The sequence below is a fragment of the Kwoniella shivajii genome, chromosome 1 (genome assembly GCF_035658355.1).
Source record: "Kwoniella shivajii chromosome 1, complete sequence".
Classification (NCBI taxonomy): Eukaryota; Fungi; Basidiomycota; class Tremellomycetes; order Tremellales; family Cryptococcaceae; genus Kwoniella; species Kwoniella shivajii.
In genome coordinates, this window is record NC_085908.1 from 1,882,780 (window position 1) to 1,903,709 (window position 20,930).

Sequence of the window (20,930 nt, forward strand, 5' to 3'; positions counted from 1 at the left end):
ATCACACATCTCTTGGCACAACATGTAATGTATGACGGAGGAATGCACACGTCATGACCACGTGTCGCGTATACAAAAGGGATAAAGTGGAGGGTAAATAAGCATGTCACTCGATTTCACATGGACTTGTGGCACTTTTCAAAGATATCTGCATGTTCAGAATTCTGTTACAGCTGAGATTTCACCCCCTTCCCCCCTTTGTTTCGCTCAATTGAAAAGGGATCTTGAATCGATCAATCCTTGTCTGCATGCACTGTGATGGCCAGAGCTCGGAGGATGGCATTGTGTAGTCACTCTTTGATTATCATAATATGAGCTGGTGCTATACATCTCTGAAGTCATCACGATTAAATACTATCGGGATAAAATGAATAAAAAGCGATTCCCCAAAAAATGATGTTTTTTTTTTCATGTCATGTCACGACACGTACTGACGGGTTATATGTCATGTTGATATCATTTCATATCATTTTATATGAGCCAAAAATACATAACACCATATATCCCATATATACCATCTTCAATTCATCTTATCTCACTCGTCGAATCTAATCTCATCATTCTTTTCATTACTCTCCAAAATAAGCACGTTCATGAGAAACGATTAATGACACACGACCAAACTCGCACCAATAGCTTAATGTCTTAAAGCTCTCTAGTGAAAACATCATCTACCGAATTCAACCAAAGAAGACGAATCGTATCAAAAAAAAGAATCATATAATTTTGAACCGTCATCGTGTAAACAAATTCTACGACAAAAACATAACAAGCCTTCTTCAACTCACATAGACTTTCTCTCGGGTGGACTCCGATCTATCTCTAGGGAGAACAATCATCCAAAAAAATCAATTCAATCATTTTGTTTCAATCTCAAGTAAGAACCCCCCAAAAACGCGTCGTCTAATATATCAGACAAATAACAAAAACACGTCGCAGCAGTCTATTCTCAACACAGTAACGGGACAAATAAGAATACTCCTTCATGATGAATCATACTTCACCACCTTTACCGAATCTCCATTCCTTATCAATCTCTCCTCCTCCTGGAGCCTACCCTCCTCCAAATAGTAACAATTATCGTTATAACGGCGTTTTCGGTCCTCCTTCTCAAGGATCAACAGTATCGCCAGATTGGGCTACCAGTCCTAAGAGATCATCAAGATCTGGTATCCCTCAAGTGAGCTTCACAGATCACGTTCCTAGTCTTTGAAATCATCTGCTAACCCGGCAATATGTATAGAATTGGTACGACCCGAACGCACCTCCGTCTAGGGAATCACCCAATCTCAACGCTTTTGAAGCTTTTCGTAGAGACGCTCCTTCCCCTCCTGCTCTCTCTCCTCCCTCATCCATCACATCCGTACCCACAACAGCATCTTCGCACCCTTATCACTCATACCAACAACAGCCTTATCAACCCGTCGACAATTACGTTCCAATGGCTGTAACTCCATCCCCTCCACCCGTCATGTCATATTCTCTGAACACCGCAAATTCAGCACCTAATCTGGCGGGCTATAATGGTGGTGGTATGCCTCAATACGGCTCTCAATCCCTTGCAAGCTTGACCAATCATCGATCTCAAGCAAACGGATGGAGAAACGGATACGGGATGCCTTCTATCCCTGCTTCCGATGACGACGTCATTCCTACCGCGATTGTCATCAAGAATATCCCCTTTGCTGTCACACGGGAAACACTCCTTGGAGTAATGGAATCACTCGGTGCACCTTTACCTTATGCCTTCAATTATCATCATGATAATGGTGTTTTCCGTGGATTGGCATTCGCCAATTTCCGAGCACCAGATGAAGCTGCTTCCGTCGTTGCTGCGTTGAATGGATATGACGTTCAAGGGCGAAAACTAAGAGTGGAGTACAAAAAGGTATTACAACCCGGAGAAAAGGATAAGATTGAGAGAGAAAAGGCACTGAAAAGGATGAGAAGTATTCAATTCGACAAATCAGATCTCGTACCACCTCCTATCACCCTCCCTGTTTCTCGATCAAATGGTAATGGAAACATGAATGGATACGACAACAACAGTCCTCCTCAATCTGCTACATCAGCCACTTCCGATTCTCTTCCAGCTACTCTAGACATGAACGATCCAGCCGCCCTAGACATCTATTCAAGAGTTTTGGTGTTCAAAGAAGATAGGATGAGAGATGAATTGGCCTTTTCCAAAAACCTGACCCCGACCGAAAGAAGAATAGTCCACCTTGTAGCGCAGAAATTAGGTTTGACAAGTTCCACAAGAGGAGATGGAGATTCGAAATCTGTGGTCGTTTTACGTGAAGCACCTTCAAGACCTGCCCTTACGACATCTTCTTCAGCTACTATGTCTTCGTCATACCTGTCGCCATACTCCACTACACCCACTGAAACAAGTCCCAACTTGAGAATCAAAAAGTCTATGCCTGATTTGAGAGGATTTAACGGACCTGTGGTAGCTCGTGATCCAGCGAGGTCGCTAAACCCTCAGCGATCGTCTGGTAACCTTCGAGCAGATGCTTATAGTCGAGACTATGTGTCTATGGGTGCCGCTCAAGGCAGAAGAGCAGTTGGACATAATAATGGATTTGGTTCAGGATCTTTCAACAGTCTATTTGGTGCTCCTATAGGTGATATCCCACCTGTTCCACCCCTTCCTTCCGGATTAGGACTACACTCCAAGGGCCATTCAATCTCATCGTTCAATGGAAATGGCAACAGCAACGGCGCTTCTGATCCCATGGGAGAGATGTTATCTTCCCAACCACTTCGTAATCCAAGAGGACCAGCGGGTGAATCAAGAGGTTTCGGAGGAACCCTTAGACCGAGTGCAAGTAGAGGTATGATGATCGGTAGAAGAGTCTCAGAGGAGGATGAAGATGTTGAAAACGCCAGTATCGGAGGCATATCAGGCTCAGGATCAGTTGGATCCAGTAGTGCAGTCGGAAGTGAAAGACAAATCTTGAACCAAAATCAAAATTTCATGGAGGGTATGCGAACCAGAGAGTCGTTAGAAATTTGATTCTGCTCGATTCAACGGATTGATTTTCTTTCTTCTCATTTCGGTGGTTTTTTCGCGGGTTATTCAACATCTCTTATTTCAAAGTATACATTTTCCTTTTTCCACAATTAAACAACATTTACAACAACATAACCATAACAACCATACACCCATGTCATTATACACATATACATACCCTATATCCTCACCTATTACCTCGAACCTCATTCGATTCTTAACGATATGTTCTTTTTCTCATTTATATATACGTTAACGTCGGTATCACGTTTCATGTCGGATAGAATTCAACCTATTACTTTCTTCATGTCCTCTTTCTTTTATCCCTTGATGTCTCAAACGTAAACGTCTATACGCTTCAACGCCCTTATCATGTCATCTATGCTTTATGTCTTACGTCTAATGCTTGATGATCAAAACTTTCAAATTCACTTTGAATCATAAATATATCGATATATACTCATGTCCTCCTTTTTTTGATGATTAACGGATTCTTTCATGCATAAACCGTGTATTTATGCCAATGTATTTGTCTACTTATCCGTCTGCCCGTGTAAACGTATAGCTCAGATTATCTTCTTGCTCTGCATTGATTCATGTTTCCATCTATAACTTCTATGGTATTTTACAAGAAGCTATCGTCAAGGGTGATCACCATCTGTGAAATCGACTACTAAACAATCCTCGATTCCGTATTTCGGTCCGCATGCCTTCTATAAAGATAACTTTCTTTGTTAACGGATGTTTTAACGGATAGTAGCAAAGACAAGAGACGATCGTCAAACTTACTCTTAATTTATCATGTTGAGGACACTCATGCGCGTAATACTGATAGTCCGCGTGACTCTACATGGGCATTACACTCAATTAACAGCGAACCTACATCATCACACCCGCGGTGATCTCACCTGATGGCTGATTAAGTGGATATCGATCGAACTTACATGAAATTCAACGACAATGACAGCTTGCATCCCATGATCGAAACCCTCATCGCTGACCTGTTTACCGACTTTCATGGATTTGACAACCTTCCTCCCGTCGGGGAACTTTGAATCGTCCACAAGGGTCAGAAAATGGTCTGTCATTCTCTTCAGACCTTCTGGAGTGGAACATTTGATAGCGGCTGAGTCAATACATCATCAGCTTCGGATCAAGCCGATTTGTCTCTGTCGTTCGCGATCCTGTTGATACGTGTATTCGGCGGGTTAGAAGAGATAACTGACCGATGTGATAGAACGACATGGTCTAGGAGCATACGGAAGATAAATGCGCAAATGCAGAAACTACTTCATTGGATGGATTTATCCATACATATAATGCATGCATCATGCGTTGATATTGTGGCCATACGAGCACACCGACGAGCATCCGGATCCGAAGTAGAGTTTAAGTTACGAATGAGATATTCAGGGTAATTGAAATGCCAAGATGAAATAACTGAAACGTCTCATTCCACATTCAACAAAATCACTCCTTTCATCCGAAGTATGAACAGATAGGACGCGGATTTCCTTGCCATTCATTTTTAACCGCTTCGTTGACACGCTTCATTGATTTGTACAGTCATCTTACCCACTCGACTCCATCAACACACTTTCGAAGTACACTACCACTACTATCAGTTCCACATCAAATAGCTATCATCAAACCATGTCAAGCTCGCAAATGGTCAATGTCACATTTGACGATTTTGATCCTATCGTATCATATGCTGATTTAAGTCAATGGTCAACTCCGAATCCACAAGATAATCCAACGTGGTATAAAGCAAATGAGAGTGAAACAGGTTTACCATGGCATCAAGCTACATTACATTACACAACGGTCAAAGGGGCCGAATTGTCATTGGATTTTTCGAGTAAGTGGAAGATCTTCGCAGCCTTGCAACTTCTGTGGCTTCGTTTCAAATGGTCTGACATCGTGCAACGTAGCAACTGAAATAACATTGTATGGGGCATTAAATGTCACTTCACCTACATATACCGTAACGCTAGATGGCAACTCTGTAAATCTCACTCCTGCTTCAGTTCAAGGTAGAGGTGTTATTTACGGAGCATCAAACCTCGCTCAATCATCACATACTTTAACTCTGACAAATCAAGGAGACGGATTAGGTCTGGATATGATAGTTTTAGGATATGATTTAGGTTCAGATTTGAAAAATACTACGATTGATGATGGTCAGAGTGATATCAGGTATACAGGTAGTTGGACAAGTGAAAATGGTGATTTCTATAATGGGACAAGTATATATACCCAAGGACCCAATAACTCGTTTGAATTCGGTGAGTTGACTTGGGATTTAGCGTTCCCTTTCGTATCTGTAAAACATACCAAACCTGCAAAACTCTCCTCTATTTTGTATCTCCGACAAGATCTCAAGCGTATGATCTATCTTCCCAATCCCCGATAAACGAAACACATTATTTGTCATTGCAATACAGTGCGATGATGTGCTAATTCGAAACGTGGTTGTAGACTTCGAAGGATCAGCTTTATACGTTTACGGAGACTCAGTACAAGATCACGGATTATTCTCGATATACTTTAATGGTTCTTCTACTCCTTATGGAACTTGGGATTCAAGAACACCATGTGGTGGTCAATCGGATTATGGAAAGAAATGTGAAAAATTAGGTAGTATAAAAGCATTTATTGGTAATCTGCCACCTGGTCAACATACCTGTAAACTCGTCAATGAGGGTCCAGACGGTACCAACGCTACTTTCTTTGGTAAGTAACCTGGTTTACCCTTGACCCTTTGACTCTGAGAAAGATTCAAAACGCAACGAGACTTTGGAGCTTTCCGAGACCAAATTGATCATTTTTGTCAAAATGCTAATTCATGGCTATGTCCTATGGTTTAGATTTCGATTATGTTGAATATTCTACCCCTTCCACTTACCCGTCGTTCACTATCAACGCTACATGCTCAAATGGATTCTGCAGCAATTCAGTATCAAGTGGAAACAGTTCGTCAGGTTCTGCTACCCCTACTTCAGGTGCAAGTTCGGTTACAAGTGGAAGCAGTGCGTCTCCCAGTGCTAGTAGCTCAAGTGGAGCTTCAAGTGGGGCAACTACGAATGCTGGAGTAGGAAATGCTTTGTTGTTCGGTGTGATGGGAATGTGGATTTTGAAGAAGCTCGGTCTCAGCGCATTGTAAAATAGCTCCTTTTCGCCATGCATTGTAGCCTATGGTATCAACCGATCAACCACTCATGGAGTAAATACGTGCATTGCCTTTTGAGTGTTTGTATCGCATTCAGCTCAAAACATACACCCACTGACCTTTGTTGGTGATGGGATCAGAATGACTATTTCAGCGTGTTGCTCTTCGTGTCACGGATATATCGCTTATCAAACTTATCACAGATCTGAGAATTTCGATTTTCCAGACGGCGAGATCTGACTACTACTTTTTTGGTGATTGTCTTGGCAAGAAGGATACTCGTATTTATTTCCCACAATTCAGATAAAGGGTGCGCTCTCACCTGTACAGGTATCGAATGTAATTTCCAGTATCCAGCATACAATAATACTTTGTGCCTTTGATTTGAGGTATTAAAACTTAATCTGTAACTTAATTTTGACTCTCGGCAGACAGTGATCTCATTGATGATTCTTTTCTCAGGCTATTGATGTGTATCTTTTTCCCGGTTCACACAAATGCAGTAGGCTGTGAAATCACCAAAAACAGAAGCTATAACATGCTGTACTTGTATTTGTACGTTTCGAGTCGAATCTGCACTGGATTAAAGGTTAACATTCAGATTTGATTGGTATATATACAAGCTCCAATCAGCTTAACTATCTCTCATCTTACAGAATTGATACAATTTCTTACTGCTCATTGAACAAATCCAAAGATCAGTAAGACCATGACTAAACAACAAGACGGTAAGTCAAAGTACCATACTTCTTCTGCGAGGTAGATGAAAGTGAAGTGGGAAGTGGGATGGAACGATGCGAGATGATTCTGATTCATTCGGTTTTTTTCCATGGTAGACGTTAGAGTCCTTCATTATGATAACGATGGAAGTGGATCAATCCTCACAAAATCCGCTTCTACCACTGCAGGATCGGAGATGGGAGACAAGGATATAAAAGTCAAGAAACGATTTCACAACAAGTATTGGTAAGTTCATCACGATCATGCTCAATAATAATCCTGTCAAGTTATTTCCATTCTATCATTTATCCCGGTTTATACGAGAAGTGGCAAAAATAAGGTCATCACTTATTGATAATTGAATGATCATGTAGCATACTTTCATTCTTGAAGCCACCTTCTGCTATAAGAGACTCACCAGACGATACTCCTTCTCAAAGAAGATGGAAGATCGGTAAGAGATTGGCTTATTGGGGTGCAATGTCTGCTGGCGGAAGTTCTTGATGTGTTGACTACAAGAGTATCCGGTGAGACTTCTACAGAGTTTAAGGAGGGGAGATGATGTGTAACTATTCTGTCTCTTTTGAAAATATATATGTCAAGCTCATACATGAGATCGCTTGGCCCAGTCTTTTGATGATTGATGTTTAACGTTTAATGTACCCATGATCGAAGCAAATGCAGTTAATGATAATCGGAAGATTGTACAAGCAACATCAATGTAACCTAGCTGGTTCGATCTCTTTCGATCCTCTCCCAACACAAAAAGCATGCTATATATTCACGTAATGTTTCAAGTAATTCTACCATCTGTTCACCAAGTTGGGCGCCAAATCTCGTCCACTCGAATTATCACCCATGCTACTTGCAAAAGCGAACTGTCCTCCTTCTCTGCAGTTAATCAAGTTCTCTATGACCATTAGGTATAGCTCGGAATCTGCATGATTCGCCGCTGAAGATGTACTTGGGTATCAGCAAACTGCTTCATCGACAGAAAAGAGGCTTTGCGACGTTGCACTAAAGACACACTCACAAGGGACATTTGCTAGCGTTAGGGCATTTGTGACTGTACCAAACCGAGAAGAAAGATTAGCAGCTGCCTGACGTTACCCCATGAAAGGCAAACGCCTACCCATAGACACAATCTTCATCCTCATATCTGCCTATATCACATCTCAAGCGTCAGTAATGCCCGATTGCAAGGCCTCCATACAATGTGGGGGATTTACTCACATCGTCCATCTTTCATATATGGGCAAATCACCGACTTGGCCATTCTCGCCAATTCATTGAGTTGAGCTTGATTAAGCCCTATACATTCAATTTTATCATCAGCTTATCTTTAGGCTATTGGTATGTGAAAAATTTGAGCCACTCACGATGACCATGTCCGTACGAACATCCATCAACGTCCCTACAGCCCCATTCACCTGTACCACATTGTCAGCATTGATATATCATCTTCAGCCCGTGCCCAGATCACTCACTTAAATAGTGCCTGAACAGTATCTTATGATCAGCTAATACGCTTTGTCCTTAGACTCAAAGAGCCTTCACTCACGTATGACAAGGTCTTGGATCCAGTCTTCTCACTTGTTCAGCGGCGTTCTTGTTATATTTACTGTTAATTTTGAATTTCTTCTTTGGCGAAAGATCATTCCATTCATCTGCCGAATCGCCACTCTTGACCGAAGCGATCTGGATTCTACTTGTACTTGCGTTATATTTCTTGCTCTCCGAAGAAGTCATGGTATTCCAATCGCACACTTCGATTGCCCCGTCAGAGCTTCCAGATCCATGTGCGGGGATTTCATCGTTATTCTTGGCTGTTAAAGGCTCGAGGTTGTCGCTAGTACGGAATAGGTCAGGGATATCGATCATATCTTGGCGCCGCTGCTTGTTATGAGCGGGATAGCTGGCACGAAAGAGGAAAGAAATTTGACAAGAGCTATCTTCATTAGGTAGACTACAAAAACTGCTATATGTCATTATGGTGATCGCGTACAGACGTTGTTGTCATTGAACACCAACTTACGATGATACAATGTCACTGAAATGAGCGATGTCCTGTACCCCAACGACAACTTTTCCGCATTGTGAGTTGTTGGCGTACAATTGCAGGTGATCTTTGATATGAGTGAGCTTGATTGCATTGTAGTGTTCAGAGATAGCTCACCTTTGATTTTGATTTCCGCTTTCTCGTTACCTGATCCCAGATCGCACACTGCGATTCGGCAAACTTAGTTAGCAACGAATTTCACGTTTGTGGGGCAGGATATTACCAATACGTACCAGTGACTAAGCTATCATACGATGAAAAGCCTTGCCAGAATTGATCGTATTTAGCCCATGTAGGTACAATCCCGTTCTACACAAATACAGGATAATCAGCTAGAGGGCAACGATTGAAAGTCAAAAACTTCTTTCACTTACTTTTATCAAAGTAGCGCCCAAGATAGACTTGTTTACGAAGATTTGCACTACTAAATCACCCGTACTACCATATCTTTGTAAGGAAGATGATAATTTCTGTGCGGCTGCTTGTCCACCTTCGTATCCTCCTTGAAGGAGAGATTCTTGAAACTGGTAATGATTAGCGAGGTTGTAGTATACTGGCGACTCACAATGAAGTCATCCCCATCAATTAGGACAACTGTAAACTTGGCTGCCTCAACCTATCGAGGGGATCAGCAAACAGAATCATGAACTTCTATTGCCTTATTTGGCCCAGTCGACTCACTTGCTGCCTTTGAGCTTGAGCTAACAAGTTTTCCAAATCTTTCTTACCTATCTCTAGGCCCAAACAAACATCTTTCCAATATTTCACCACCTTCTTCAACTCATCGACCTCATTAACCTGATCGAAAAGAGGTTTAAGATGTATACTCAATCCTTCAAGGTGTGCTTGAACCTGATTTACCGAATTTACAATCGAGTTCGATTGAAGTGGTAATGTCGGGTTATTAGGGGAAGGAAGATACAAGGGAGTTTGTTCAGGTAAAGGAGTAAGAGATTGTAATATTGCTGGTTCAGAAAAAGGTTGAAAAGTAGGTAAAGGTGCTGTTTTAGGTGGTTGAGGTATATTTACTTGCGAAAGTGGTGATGATCTTCTACTACCATACTTATTATGATGATTATCTTCGTTGTTTTCCGTGGAATCGATGTTATATTTGGGTATTCCACCACCGAGAGCAGTGGCAGGCCATTCTAGATTCAATTTCCTGTTACTTCCCCTAGAAGACTGACTACGCTCTTGAGCTTGAGCGATGAGTCCGCTTAGATCAACGTTGGATGTATTTTCGTCGTTATAAGATGATATACCTATCTTACCATACGGGGGGTTGTTGGTTGGAAGATCTATAGCAGCCATGAAGTCTGATCCGAACATGATTTCACGATAATCAGCGAAGGTTATTTTGCTTTTATTTCTAGTTTGAGTGGCAAGATACAGGTTTGTTAGTTTTTGACAGCTTTGTTTACAAGTCAATTTGTTGAGTACAGAACTTGGCAGATTGATTTTAATCTTCTGTATAAATATATCAGCAGGGTGACTCACAAACTGTTACAAATGGTGTATATTGGGTAAAACCTTTGTGTATCTGACTATCCTTTGAAAGACTCTTGCGTCGAGGAGACCAAGAATGGTTCAATACGTGTTATATATGTATATATGTCCGTGAGAGCGTTTTAAGCTTACTTGAAACCAATGTCTCCCTTATGGGCTTTGTATCCGGCAAGAGAGAAGGGAGGCTGAGGAGATACACAGAGTGGTAATCTACCTGTTGCTCACCATCTGTGCGAGCAAACTTCGAAATAATCGATCTTCTGGACAACCTCCACCTTTCTCAACGATCATTCACACGTGGACGCTTTGCCCGGCGGACTACTCCCTTTCACTTTTGTTTACCTCCACTTTGTCAATGGGTAGTAGATCCGGAGTCTCCGGAATGTGCAATCTCCTGTAAATTGCAATTTACGCCAAGATCGGATCACCGATATGTTTCAAAGTGATCACGCCATAGGTATCGCCATATCTCGTATACCACCATCCCCTGCTCATATCGTGGCACTGAGTGCTGGGGGAATTCGGATTAACCACAGTTAGTAGAGATGAGATGATATGTCATGATGCAATCTTACCAGGTCCGGTTATAAAGCATACAGCTACCTACATATATATATATAGAAAGAGACGAGAAGATTCCCCACTTTTCATTCCTCAATCACCTTTGAACCCACTTCGTTTCTCGATCCACCCTTTACCCTCCAAAACAACTATTTCAATCTAGACAAGATGGTTAACGTTAGACTAGGTGATATCGCCCCCAACTTCCAAACTGATACTTCAAAAGGAAAGATCGATGTGAGTTTTGATTGATCCATCCGAATAACGCAAAGAAAAGCATCCAGATCAGAATCATGGAATCCCTGGGTCAGACTGTCCATCGTAGCATCGCTGATTCAATCAATGATATAGTTCCACGAATGGTTAGGTGGTTCATGGGCCATCCTCTTTTCTCATCCTGATGATTATGTGAGTTGACTAACACTTTTATCCTATTTATGCAGGAGCTGACCGAGAAGGATCCGATCAGACTCCCGTTTGTACAACTGAGCTTTCAGCTGTTGCGCTCTCCTACGCCGATTTCCAATCTCGAGGCGTAAAGGTGAGACAATCCCTTTCAGTTTACACTACGGTTTAACCAGCCACAAAAATAGTTGACTGATTGTTCTCTTGCATCATTCAAATAGCTCATCGGTCTCTCAGCTAACAACGCTGATTCCCACCAAGGATGGATCAAAGATATCGATGCTTTATCCCCTAATGGACCCAGTGTTGATTTCCCAATTATCGCCGATGAAGATCGAACAGTCGCTGAATTATACGGTATGCTTGATCATCTCGATGCTTCAAACGTAGATAAGAAAGGTATTCCATTCACTGTCCGAACTGTCTTCATCAGTAAGTGTCTCCTTCTATATATCGATCCATTAACACTCTTTCTCTTTAAAAAAAATATCATCTATCCAATTATAAAGAACGACGTCTTCTTCATTTCCTTTGTTTGATCCTATGTGAAAAGAATTACACTGATTTCTTGAATTTCGTAAATGAATAAATAGTCGACCCAGAGAAGAAAGTCAGACTCACACTCGCCTACCCCGCATCAACAGGAAGAAACTTTCCTGAAATCCTTCGAGTAATCGATTCATTACAATTAGGTGATAAATACAAGATCACCACTCCTGCAAACTGGAAAAAAGGTGATGACGTTATCGTTCATCCCTCTGTTCAAGGTGAAAAAGTCAAAGAGCTATTCGGTGATGATGTCAAGACTGTCTATGTAAGTGTCTCAAACTTAAACCTCATGGTAATCACGATGTGTTATCCAGATACCATGATGCCAAAGTGCTGATTCCTTTCTCCTCATTCATAGCCTTATCTCAGATTCACCTCTGACCCTTCCAAGAAACAGACTGCTTGAGATGTTCATCTCTCGGAGGAATAGGAGGGAAAGGAGATAATCACGAATCAGAGAGGAAAATCTGAGAAAAGTAGAGTAAAATATCAAAGTTGTCTATCAAAAGTTGAATGTATACACAGTCATATTGTCTAATACAAATTCTCTCGAATATGGTTCAGTCCTTCAGCTATTCATGTCAAGAAATAATAACTGATTCCTGAATTTGCTTCATTCCGTTCACTACGATTGAGTTCATTGATACCACAGAATATCCCTCAATTTGACATACTTGTTACATGTGTTCATAAAACCCAAAGTCGGGGTATCATAGTTCGAAACTAGCCACATTACCATGTCTATGTACATCATTTCTGCCTGTTTGCCCCTCTGTTCTACTGAAGGATTCGCAAATATCCTTTGTGTAACATTCTAGCTATACGCTTTCAATTCACATCCTAGTCCCCTCCATAATCAATGTAATCTGGACTTTCAGCAGCCACGTATTCCCTATCATATGCCCCAAAACATCAGCTCCCTCACATACCCAGCAGTCGTCCTCCTTCCACGACAATGGACTCACTCTTGTAATTCAGCGACTACTCTTCTAGCATCATCGAATTCATCCAAACCATTCGCGAATATTTCTTCTTTCTTATATTGTTCCAAAAATGCATTTCGTTTTCTCAACATATCGTATTGATGTATCATTCGTTTGAACAGCTAACAAAGAGAACAACAATTGACACTCATTCATCAGCCTAGACTCCCTCTCTCACTCATGTTTGAAGAAGAAAGAAAAGGTTTTCTACTTACCGAGTTGATACTAGTATGATTGGCCATCATGACACCACTAACTCTATTAGAAGCACCTGCTGGACCACCTCTTTTCCTTGTCAGGGCAACCTGTATACTTGCCGGTCCCCATGGGATGAAGTTTGCTAACTGTCTTTCTCGTATACGCAATAGTGATTTATGCACGTCTGTCGGGTCGACATCGCCTGAGATGATGTTCAAACAGGATATATAAGCTGAAGATTTCGTTGATATTGTTGAAACCATTCGATTCTTAGGTTGTAGGAGTCGTCTCATGACATCGAGTGTTGTCGTCTTCCGTGTAGCTTTCGCCTATGTGAGCAGTGTCAGCTACCAACGACAGGAGAAAGATTGAGAATATGTTTTCATCACTCACATGATCAATTTCATCACCCGTGAACGGCGTATAAGAGGTCATCAAGAAATGACATCTTGGAGTGGGTATAAGACTTGATATAATACCCACTAAGTCGTTATTCATATAAGACGGATATCGAAGTGTAGTTGTCGAAGCAGCCATGACTGTCGATACCTATTTCAGCGAAATCAGCTTACTTATTCCGTTCAATCCGATTCATGCACTCGTAGGGAATTTGTAAAACACTTACAAGTTGATTTGTCTGCACGAAACTTGGATCTTGAACATGCAATCTATCCGCTGCGATTCTAGTCAAAGCTGCGTTATCCAGGACGACAACTGAATCTGCATTATTCACTAATCTTTTCATTGCTAATATCGAATTGTAAGGTTGAACCACCACGTCTGATGATTCAGGAAAGACTGAATAGGTCTGTATCAACTTCTTGGGAAATCGATCTGACAATCTTTCCAGTAGGTAAGAACCTAATCCTGAGCCTGTTCCACCTGCTATCGAATGCAGGAGCATGAATCCCTGTTCAGGAATGTGTCAGCTAAAAATCAAGCTGACGATGGTACCACGATGATGTTGGTAAAGCAAATGCGTGATGAGTTCTCTTGGAAGAGACGCTACTCACCTCTAAACTATCACTGCCATCCGCTTCTCTGTCTATCATTTCAATCAAATCATCATACAATCTTTCTCCCGCACTATATCCTTGCGCCCAATTGTTCCCTGCTCCACCGCCATCTTTCGAAACGAAGATATTCTCGGGATTGTATAAACCTTTAAAAGGTGATGTCAGGATATTATTGATTACCTGTCAAATACAACCGTCAGTCTGTGATCACCTGTTGTTGAGACAGAAACGGCTAAACGGCGGCAGGTATGTCTGTATTTACTCACCCTTGGTTCGAGATCGATCAAAATAGCTCTAGGTATGTAATGCTCGTCATCTGCTTGATAGAAAAAAACGTCTTTCCTATCCCCTTGACTTCCATCCGCGGCCCATTCTTCCAGATTTCCTTGAGGCGTGATACCGTGCTCTGCACACAATTTTTGCCAGAACTAGTTGCGAATGTCAGCGGATGATATCAGCAACATCTTCAATAGCTCTTGGTGAACACTGAGAGATCGAGCTTACTTGTGCACCGACTAACGGATGAAGGGAACAAAGAACAAGAATCAGCTTGACAATATTGGTCACTAGTATGAGAGGGACATACTTTGATTACCTGCTTGACCGGCCTGATCATCGAGTTTTCGTCAGCTGTGTATCCGTACAATCAGCCGGAAGAGTTAGCTCACCTGCAAGGAGATGATCTCCCTACCCATTGTACTATATTCAAAGTTGAATATCTATCTCAACCCAAAGAGGTAGGAGGGAAAAACAGAATGACTCGGTGAATTACTCGTTGTTGACGATGAACTTCCCACGTTCACTTCTATCCGTGGTTGAAGGTAAGGTACTACGTATTACTAATGATTCTGTCGGCGATGATCAATGATATATGATGATGAGTTCGTAACAGGAAAGACTACAGCATGACTATATCATACATATCCTTGTGCTATTTGTGCATATGTTATTTCTGTTTACAAGAAGGAGAAATGTTCAAATCTCCGTTCATACTGCCACCACCCACGCGATTTATTCGACGCGTCTCTTTTACATGAGATTCGAAGGATGACGCGACTCTGTCTGATATTATCTGTCCATGACCTAGACTCATCATATCAATACGTCAAACTCATGCTTGACCTGATTGTATCCCATGAACTGACAGAGACTGACCTGGCATAACTTATGGATACGACGACTTCACATCACTGTTCACTGATCGTTGTACTAACGAATGAAAGATGTTAACAGTCTGACTAGGGAACAGGACGGACGTTCCTCGACACACATATTCCCAATACCACCATTCGTTTCAGAATTGGGATCCGTGCGTTATGGTATTGGACCTGAGTAATGCCAAGGAAAGCGTCCATGCACGGCAAGAGGAAAACAATGAAACACCCAGAGTGACCCAGGTTACTCATAACAATGTTGTGTGTGTATTCATTTCAGAAGATGTTGAACACTGCTCCGCTTCCAATGTTCCCTTTGACCCAACATGACACTCAACCGCTTTCGTCGATTCCTTTGTCCTTTGTTATTTTCATCCTTCAACCTTGACGAAACTGTTCTACTTCAATCATATATAGCATCTCGATATCGATTAAACAATTCTTGCAGTATCAAAGTAAGAAAGCAAGAAAATCGGTCATCATGATACCACGATTCACCATTCAGACACTTCGTTCTCGACCACGGTCATTCATCGCGTTCCTCTTGACGTTGTTATTCGTCCCGACACTTATTCACATACATCATACGATATCCTCGATATCGAACTTGCCCTCACACCATCGATATAATCTGGCAATGTATGAATCACCAAAATGGACACATTCAATCATCAATAAAATCATGTATAACCCAGCTGGCTTACTTGAACCGCCACCTGTTATACCTGGACTTCGATCATCTCCATGGGCAGGTTCCTGGAAAATACCCAAACTCACTTCCCCAAAAGAAAAGAAAGGCATCTTACACAGTCAATTTACTTCTCCAGCCATATTGATGATACATATACTTTCAACTCCATTCACGTCATCCAGGCATCGTAGATATCTTATCAGAGAGTTGAATCTGCTCGAATCGATACCGAACGAATATAGGCATCTGATCGAATTGAAGTTCGTTCTAGGTATATCAAATACGAAAGAAGGGGAAAATGGATGGCTAGAATCTCGAGAAGAAGAAATTGAGATATCAAAAGAGAATAAAATGTTTGGTGATTTGATCAGATTGAAATTATTGGAAAATGGCGAGAATATGAACAACGGTAAAAGTTGGGAATGGTTGAGGTATGTTGGAAGAGAAGGTGGACGTGAAGCATGGTGGGTTATGTGAGTGGCACTTTCCTTGCATAGGTGCAACTTTCAATACGCTAATGAGTGTAGGTGACGTCTCCAGAAAATGTGATGATGATGTGAGTGAAAGATAGGTATCCCCCTGGTCTCGACTTAAGCGTATTCCGAAGCATACTGTATATAGGCTACGCTGACGAATCGGTCCAACCACTTTTCTTTCAGACTCTACCCCTCTTGCCCAATTTACTGCCACTTCTACTTTCTCTCGATCCTTCCAAGCCCACTTACCTCGGAACATCATTAGGTAGATGGACAGGATATCATTACTATTTCCAAGGGATGATGTATGGATTTTCTTGGGGTGTGGTGAGTGTACTTCATCTTCAAAAGGAGACGTAAAGATCGTAGCTGACATCAAGTTGTCAAGGTCAAGACGATGGCTGTCGCTGATGTACCCAGTTCGACAAGGAACTACAATTGGGATGAAGATGCTAGAATGGGGGAGATCATGGTGTGTGTCTCTGTAAAATGTTATCAGTCGAAATGAGCCGATAAAAATAGCTAATTCAATGAGTTCCGATGTCGTAGCTCTCACTTCCATTCTCCCCTAAGTCAAATCCCACATCAAAAATATGTTCGCCACCTGCTGTTCCAGATAGAAAATGGTCATTGCCCCCTTCATCTCCTAACCTGTGTACTGGTCTCGTCAGTCTCGATCTCGGTCCCAAAATCGGTGCATGGAAACACTACTTGATCGATGACGAAAGGGCCGCAGTAGCATGGCACGAGCTCAAGAACCCTGATGTGAGTATCTGATAACCGAACAAGAACGTATGAACAGAGTTGATGGAATCTTACGTTTTTTAGGAGTACATTGAGGCTTATCATCAGGCGAAAAACGGATTCGAAAGGAGAAGGAAGGAGTATACGTGGGTAGCACCAAAAGTTTTCAAGTCCGTCGCCGAAATCTAGTCATCGAAAGGGGGCGCGTTTTCCAGCGTTACCACAATATCTTCAAGAATGAGTTACATTGTGCGGATACTAGATGAAGCTCTGCTATGTTACAGCAGATTATGCATCAGCGCAAACGTGCAACATCTCAGCGCGTTTTTGGATTATACTGTGTACACCTCCGTATGGTATAAGCCGGAGATCTCTTGCTACTATACATCGGAATGTTGATACTCCGAACATCTTCAACATCATCTGACGTGATCAAGGAACGTGTATTAACGTCAAGTGCTTCACATGCTTGTCGATCCTGAGTAAAGACCCACACATTCTCAAGCCCGTGGTTAACAGAGACAACATCGGATATCCCCGTCAAACTATAAATTGCTTTTTAAAGCATCCGCTCTTGGCATCCATCTAGCCTTAACTTATTGAAGTTGTTGGCTCTCTCATGAGCCTTGTAATCGCAAAAGCTTACCAATCCGCATATTCTCCATTAAGCCCCGGGGCGGGGTAAGTGGGGCAGTCATGTGATCATGATGCTTAATCGATATATAGTCATGCATCCAGTCGACAGTCTTATAGAGCTTAGGTGAAAGTGGGGGATGATAATGTCTATTCATTGGCAAAGCCTGAGTTCAGCATGTTCGACAGAATGATACACCGTTCGCTATATCATTGAGATCGTTTCAAAGTATGCTGTGGATAATCCACCGGGCCGGTTCTGACTTTGGCAAATGGGAAAAGAGGCATGGATTGATCCATAAATAGGAGTCGATCTCTTGGCTTCATTGACCATCTGTATTTCGATAAACTAATTTCAGACTCTAATCAGCTGTTTTTCAACGCGGTTTCTGTTGAAAGCAACAAGAGGTCTTTACTCAACCATGTCTTCCAGTGACAAACAAGACAAGAACGCGGTTATCGAACCTGTGCAACATATCGAGACATATCATGAACACGATATGGACGATATTGAACAAGTCAAAGAACGTAATCTCGAAGTGGCAGATGATGATGCGAGAGATTACGTTGATACTACCATTGTGATCAACGAAGATATGAATAAAAAATTACGAAGGAAGATTCACATAAGGTGAGTCTCACGGAATTCCTACGTCGTATATCCGGTTCGACTGTATGAAACAACTAATCTCACGAAACATTATTATGATAGGTTATTACCTTTGATGTGTCTGGCTTATATCACTCAATCATTAGATAAGGTAAGCCATAACGTCATCTCTCTTCGGATCGATCAAAGATGACTGATTTTGAAGTGTGGCGCTTTTTCGCAGGGTACACTTGGGCCTTCCTCGTAAGTTTGTTTTGCATCAAGGGGAGGTTCGACAATCTTTCTGATATGTAATCCCTATCACTCAGCATAATGGGCTGGCTCGATAATGTTGGTGCAAAGAATCAAGATTACGCATTAACTTCGACTTTTTTATGGTGTGGAATCATTTTGGGTGAACCAATCGTTAGTCGTATTCGTATCCTCATTGTATCCCTACAACCCCAAGGAATGCAATGGAAGCTGATTGAGGATACTCGGATTCTAGGCAGGTCAATTGGTTAGACGATTACCATTAGCCAAGATTTTAGGTACATCCATGTTAATTTGGAGTATCCTATTACTGGGCCTTACTTTTTCTTTGAGCATACCACCTGTATTTGCTATCCGTTTCTTATTGGGTTTCTTTGAAAGTGTTTTCGGTCCAGTCCTTCTTTCCAGTGAGTACCTGTTTGGCTAAAAAGCAGCATGTACCGTGTTAAGAGGGCTCCTCGATGACAGTCACTGTTCAATGGTATTTGAAATCTGAGCAAGCATTCATTTCCTCTATTTGGCAAAGTATGCTGGGTGTCAGCGGGTACGTGATGATTTTGACACTCCTACGACTCACGAAGTTTGTAAGCTAATAGACTTCATCAGATGCGTTATCAACCTTATGGCTGTAAGTGTTGCTCGTGACTCCTTGCTTGATGAAGGTAATTGTGCTGACCGTGCTCCAACTTGGGTAGTATGGCTTCTACCATATCAAAGGGCGCACACACCATATGTATAGTTGGCAATGGCTTACTTTGACCGTCGCCTTATTCTCTTTCATTGCAGCAAGTACGTTTGGGTGTTTTTTTTTCTCCCGACCACGCGTCTCCATCTCTCGCACAGAACAATGACTGGTACACCTCACTTACATACATGCTTATTCCAACAGTTGTGATACTTTTGTTTCTACCTGATTCACCTACACGAGCACGTTGGGCGACAAAGGAAGAAAAAGTATTATTTGTAGAAAGAGTAAGATCGAATGCTCAAGGTATCAAACAAAAAGAATTTAAAAGATATCAAGTGATTGAAGCACTCACCGATTCATACACTTATCTCTTGTTCCTTTTGGCATTGTTCAACACTTTGGTTGTTGGCGGAATTGGTAAATTCAGTTCATTGCTCATCAACAAAGCTTTTGGTTTCGATGTTTTACAAAGTCAATTACTTTCAATCCCGCTTGGATTAATGGTATTCTTGACTTATATGTTACAGCGAGTATTTTGTCCTTGTCTCCCAGCTTATATATGACATGGGAAGTTTAGCTGACCGATAATCCGACTTGTTCGATTCTGATTTCGCCTCTTGGTCACAAATTCTCCCAAAAAGAGCGTGAGTTATATGCACTCCCCAGCTAATCGACTGAACTGATACCCGCATCCTTCCACAGATATATCGTAACCAAGACCAAACAAGCTCTTCTCTGCATGATCGCGCTCTGTATACCGAATATTGCCGGTACTATAGCTTTAATCTGTGTTGCTCCCTCGCCCTCCAACCGAGGTGGGCTTTTGGTGGCGTTCTATTTTATGCAATTCTTCCAATCTGTGAGTCCAATACAGTACTCACGGTCTGCCCTTGTTATTCTTGCAACACTGACAGGAATCGGGGGTTTAGTGTAATCCCGCTATCTTCTTGATGTTATCCCGTAATTCAGCTGGTCAAACTAAGAAATCTATCACCTACGCAACTACTTGTAAGTCTTGAAATTTCCTAATCTTATTTCAAGTAGTAGCTCGAGACTAATGGATTAATCGCTGATGATATCGGGGACAACAGATATGGCTTGGGCAGGCGGTCAGTTTATACTCAATCCCTCATTCGGCTGAGACAGTCGTCATGGTAAAGCTAACGAATGTTGACGATGCAGGCAACGCAATTGCACCTCAATTATTCCAAGCTCCTTGGGCTCCTAGATATCTCAATTCGTTGAAAATCCACTTGGGTTTATATGGAGGATTTATCCTTACTTGTTTGGCTATGAGATTGTTATTGGTCAGGAGAAACAAAAGGAAAGTCGCTGCTCAAACTAATTCTCAAGGTCAAGAAATCAATACCAATGCAAGAGCTTTCGAAGATTTGACAGATATCGAAAATCCTGATTTCAGATATTCACTCTGAAGAGGTGATATCGCAAACTGGTGGGAAAAAGAGGATACTGTACTCGGGTTGAGACAGTGACGAG

At 41.8% G+C, this 20,930-nt stretch overlaps 8 protein-coding genes across 8 annotated transcripts; 6 read left to right on the forward strand and 2 right to left on the reverse strand.

Annotated features, from left to right (window-relative positions):
- Window positions 1-988: 988 nt before the first annotated feature.
- On the forward strand, window positions 989-3,019 carry IL334_000716 (uncharacterized protein; the record flags this gene model as incomplete). The annotated part of the gene is made up of 2 exons (XM_062932480.1): window positions 989-1,180; window positions 1,244-3,019. 2 exons carry the CDS (start codon window positions 989-991, stop codon window positions 3,017-3,019), a joined length of 1,968 nt encoding a protein of 655 aa, XP_062788531.1.
- Window positions 3,020-4,669: 1,650 nt separating this feature from the next.
- On the forward strand, window positions 4,670-6,182 carry IL334_000717 (uncharacterized protein; the record flags this gene model as incomplete). The annotated part of the gene is made up of 4 exons (XM_062932481.1): window positions 4,670-4,877; window positions 4,951-5,304; window positions 5,498-5,752; window positions 5,887-6,182. The coding sequence occupies 4 exons, from the start codon at window positions 4,670-4,672 to the stop codon at window positions 6,180-6,182; spliced, it is 1,113 nt and encodes a 370-aa protein (XP_062788532.1).
- Window positions 6,183-6,897: 715 nt separating this feature from the next.
- Window positions 6,898-7,412, forward strand: IL334_000718 (uncharacterized protein; the record flags this gene model as incomplete). Its single annotated transcript, XM_062932482.1, has 3 exons — window positions 6,898-6,916; window positions 7,025-7,154; window positions 7,283-7,412. 3 exons carry the CDS (start codon window positions 6,898-6,900, stop codon window positions 7,410-7,412), a joined length of 279 nt encoding a protein of 92 aa, XP_062788533.1.
- A 393-nt stretch (window positions 7,413-7,805) lies between these two features.
- Window positions 7,806-10,296, reverse strand: IL334_000719 (uncharacterized protein; the record flags this gene model as incomplete). The annotated part of the gene is made up of 13 exons (XM_062932483.1): window positions 7,806-7,860; window positions 7,942-7,974; window positions 8,041-8,071; window positions 8,142-8,219; window positions 8,288-8,338; window positions 8,396-8,406; window positions 8,470-8,823; window positions 8,944-9,034; window positions 9,085-9,132; window positions 9,201-9,276; window positions 9,342-9,484; window positions 9,529-9,583; window positions 9,649-10,296. The coding sequence occupies 13 exons, from the start codon at window positions 10,294-10,296 to the stop codon at window positions 7,806-7,808; spliced, it is 1,674 nt and encodes a 557-aa protein (XP_062788534.1).
- A 906-nt stretch (window positions 10,297-11,202) lies between these two features.
- IL334_000720 (uncharacterized protein) lies at window positions 11,203-12,394 on the forward strand (the record flags this gene model as incomplete). The annotated part of the gene is made up of 6 exons (XM_062932484.1): window positions 11,203-11,271; window positions 11,386-11,442; window positions 11,504-11,575; window positions 11,661-11,871; window positions 12,033-12,253; window positions 12,347-12,394. The coding sequence occupies 6 exons, from the start codon at window positions 11,203-11,205 to the stop codon at window positions 12,392-12,394; spliced, it is 678 nt and encodes a 225-aa protein (XP_062788535.1).
- Window positions 12,395-12,828: 434 nt separating this feature from the next.
- IL334_000721 (tubulin gamma chain) lies at window positions 12,829-14,880 on the reverse strand (the record flags this gene model as incomplete). Its single annotated transcript, XM_062932485.1, has 10 exons — window positions 12,829-12,880; window positions 12,954-13,093; window positions 13,187-13,498; window positions 13,563-13,718; window positions 13,795-14,079; window positions 14,183-14,365; window positions 14,452-14,613; window positions 14,690-14,700; window positions 14,772-14,793; window positions 14,854-14,880. The coding sequence occupies 10 exons, from the start codon at window positions 14,878-14,880 to the stop codon at window positions 12,829-12,831; spliced, it is 1,350 nt and encodes a 449-aa protein (XP_062788536.1).
- A 1,096-nt stretch (window positions 14,881-15,976) lies between these two features.
- IL334_000722 (uncharacterized protein) lies at window positions 15,977-17,439 on the forward strand (the record flags this gene model as incomplete). Its single annotated transcript, XM_062932486.1, has 6 exons — window positions 15,977-16,503; window positions 16,571-16,586; window positions 16,690-16,833; window positions 16,895-16,978; window positions 17,056-17,271; window positions 17,335-17,439. 6 exons carry the CDS (start codon window positions 15,977-15,979, stop codon window positions 17,437-17,439), a joined length of 1,092 nt encoding a protein of 363 aa, XP_062788537.1.
- An 866-nt stretch (window positions 17,440-18,305) lies between these two features.
- On the forward strand, window positions 18,306-20,866 carry IL334_000723 (uncharacterized protein; the record flags this gene model as incomplete). Its single annotated transcript, XM_062932487.1, has 13 exons — window positions 18,306-18,514; window positions 18,596-18,644; window positions 18,717-18,736; window positions 18,802-18,898; window positions 18,981-19,152; window positions 19,214-19,289; window positions 19,352-19,373; window positions 19,441-19,534; window positions 19,635-19,959; window positions 20,136-20,292; window positions 20,363-20,441; window positions 20,525-20,542; window positions 20,616-20,866. The coding sequence occupies 13 exons, from the start codon at window positions 18,306-18,308 to the stop codon at window positions 20,864-20,866; spliced, it is 1,569 nt and encodes a 522-aa protein (XP_062788538.1).
- Window positions 20,867-20,930: the final 64 nt, after the last annotated feature.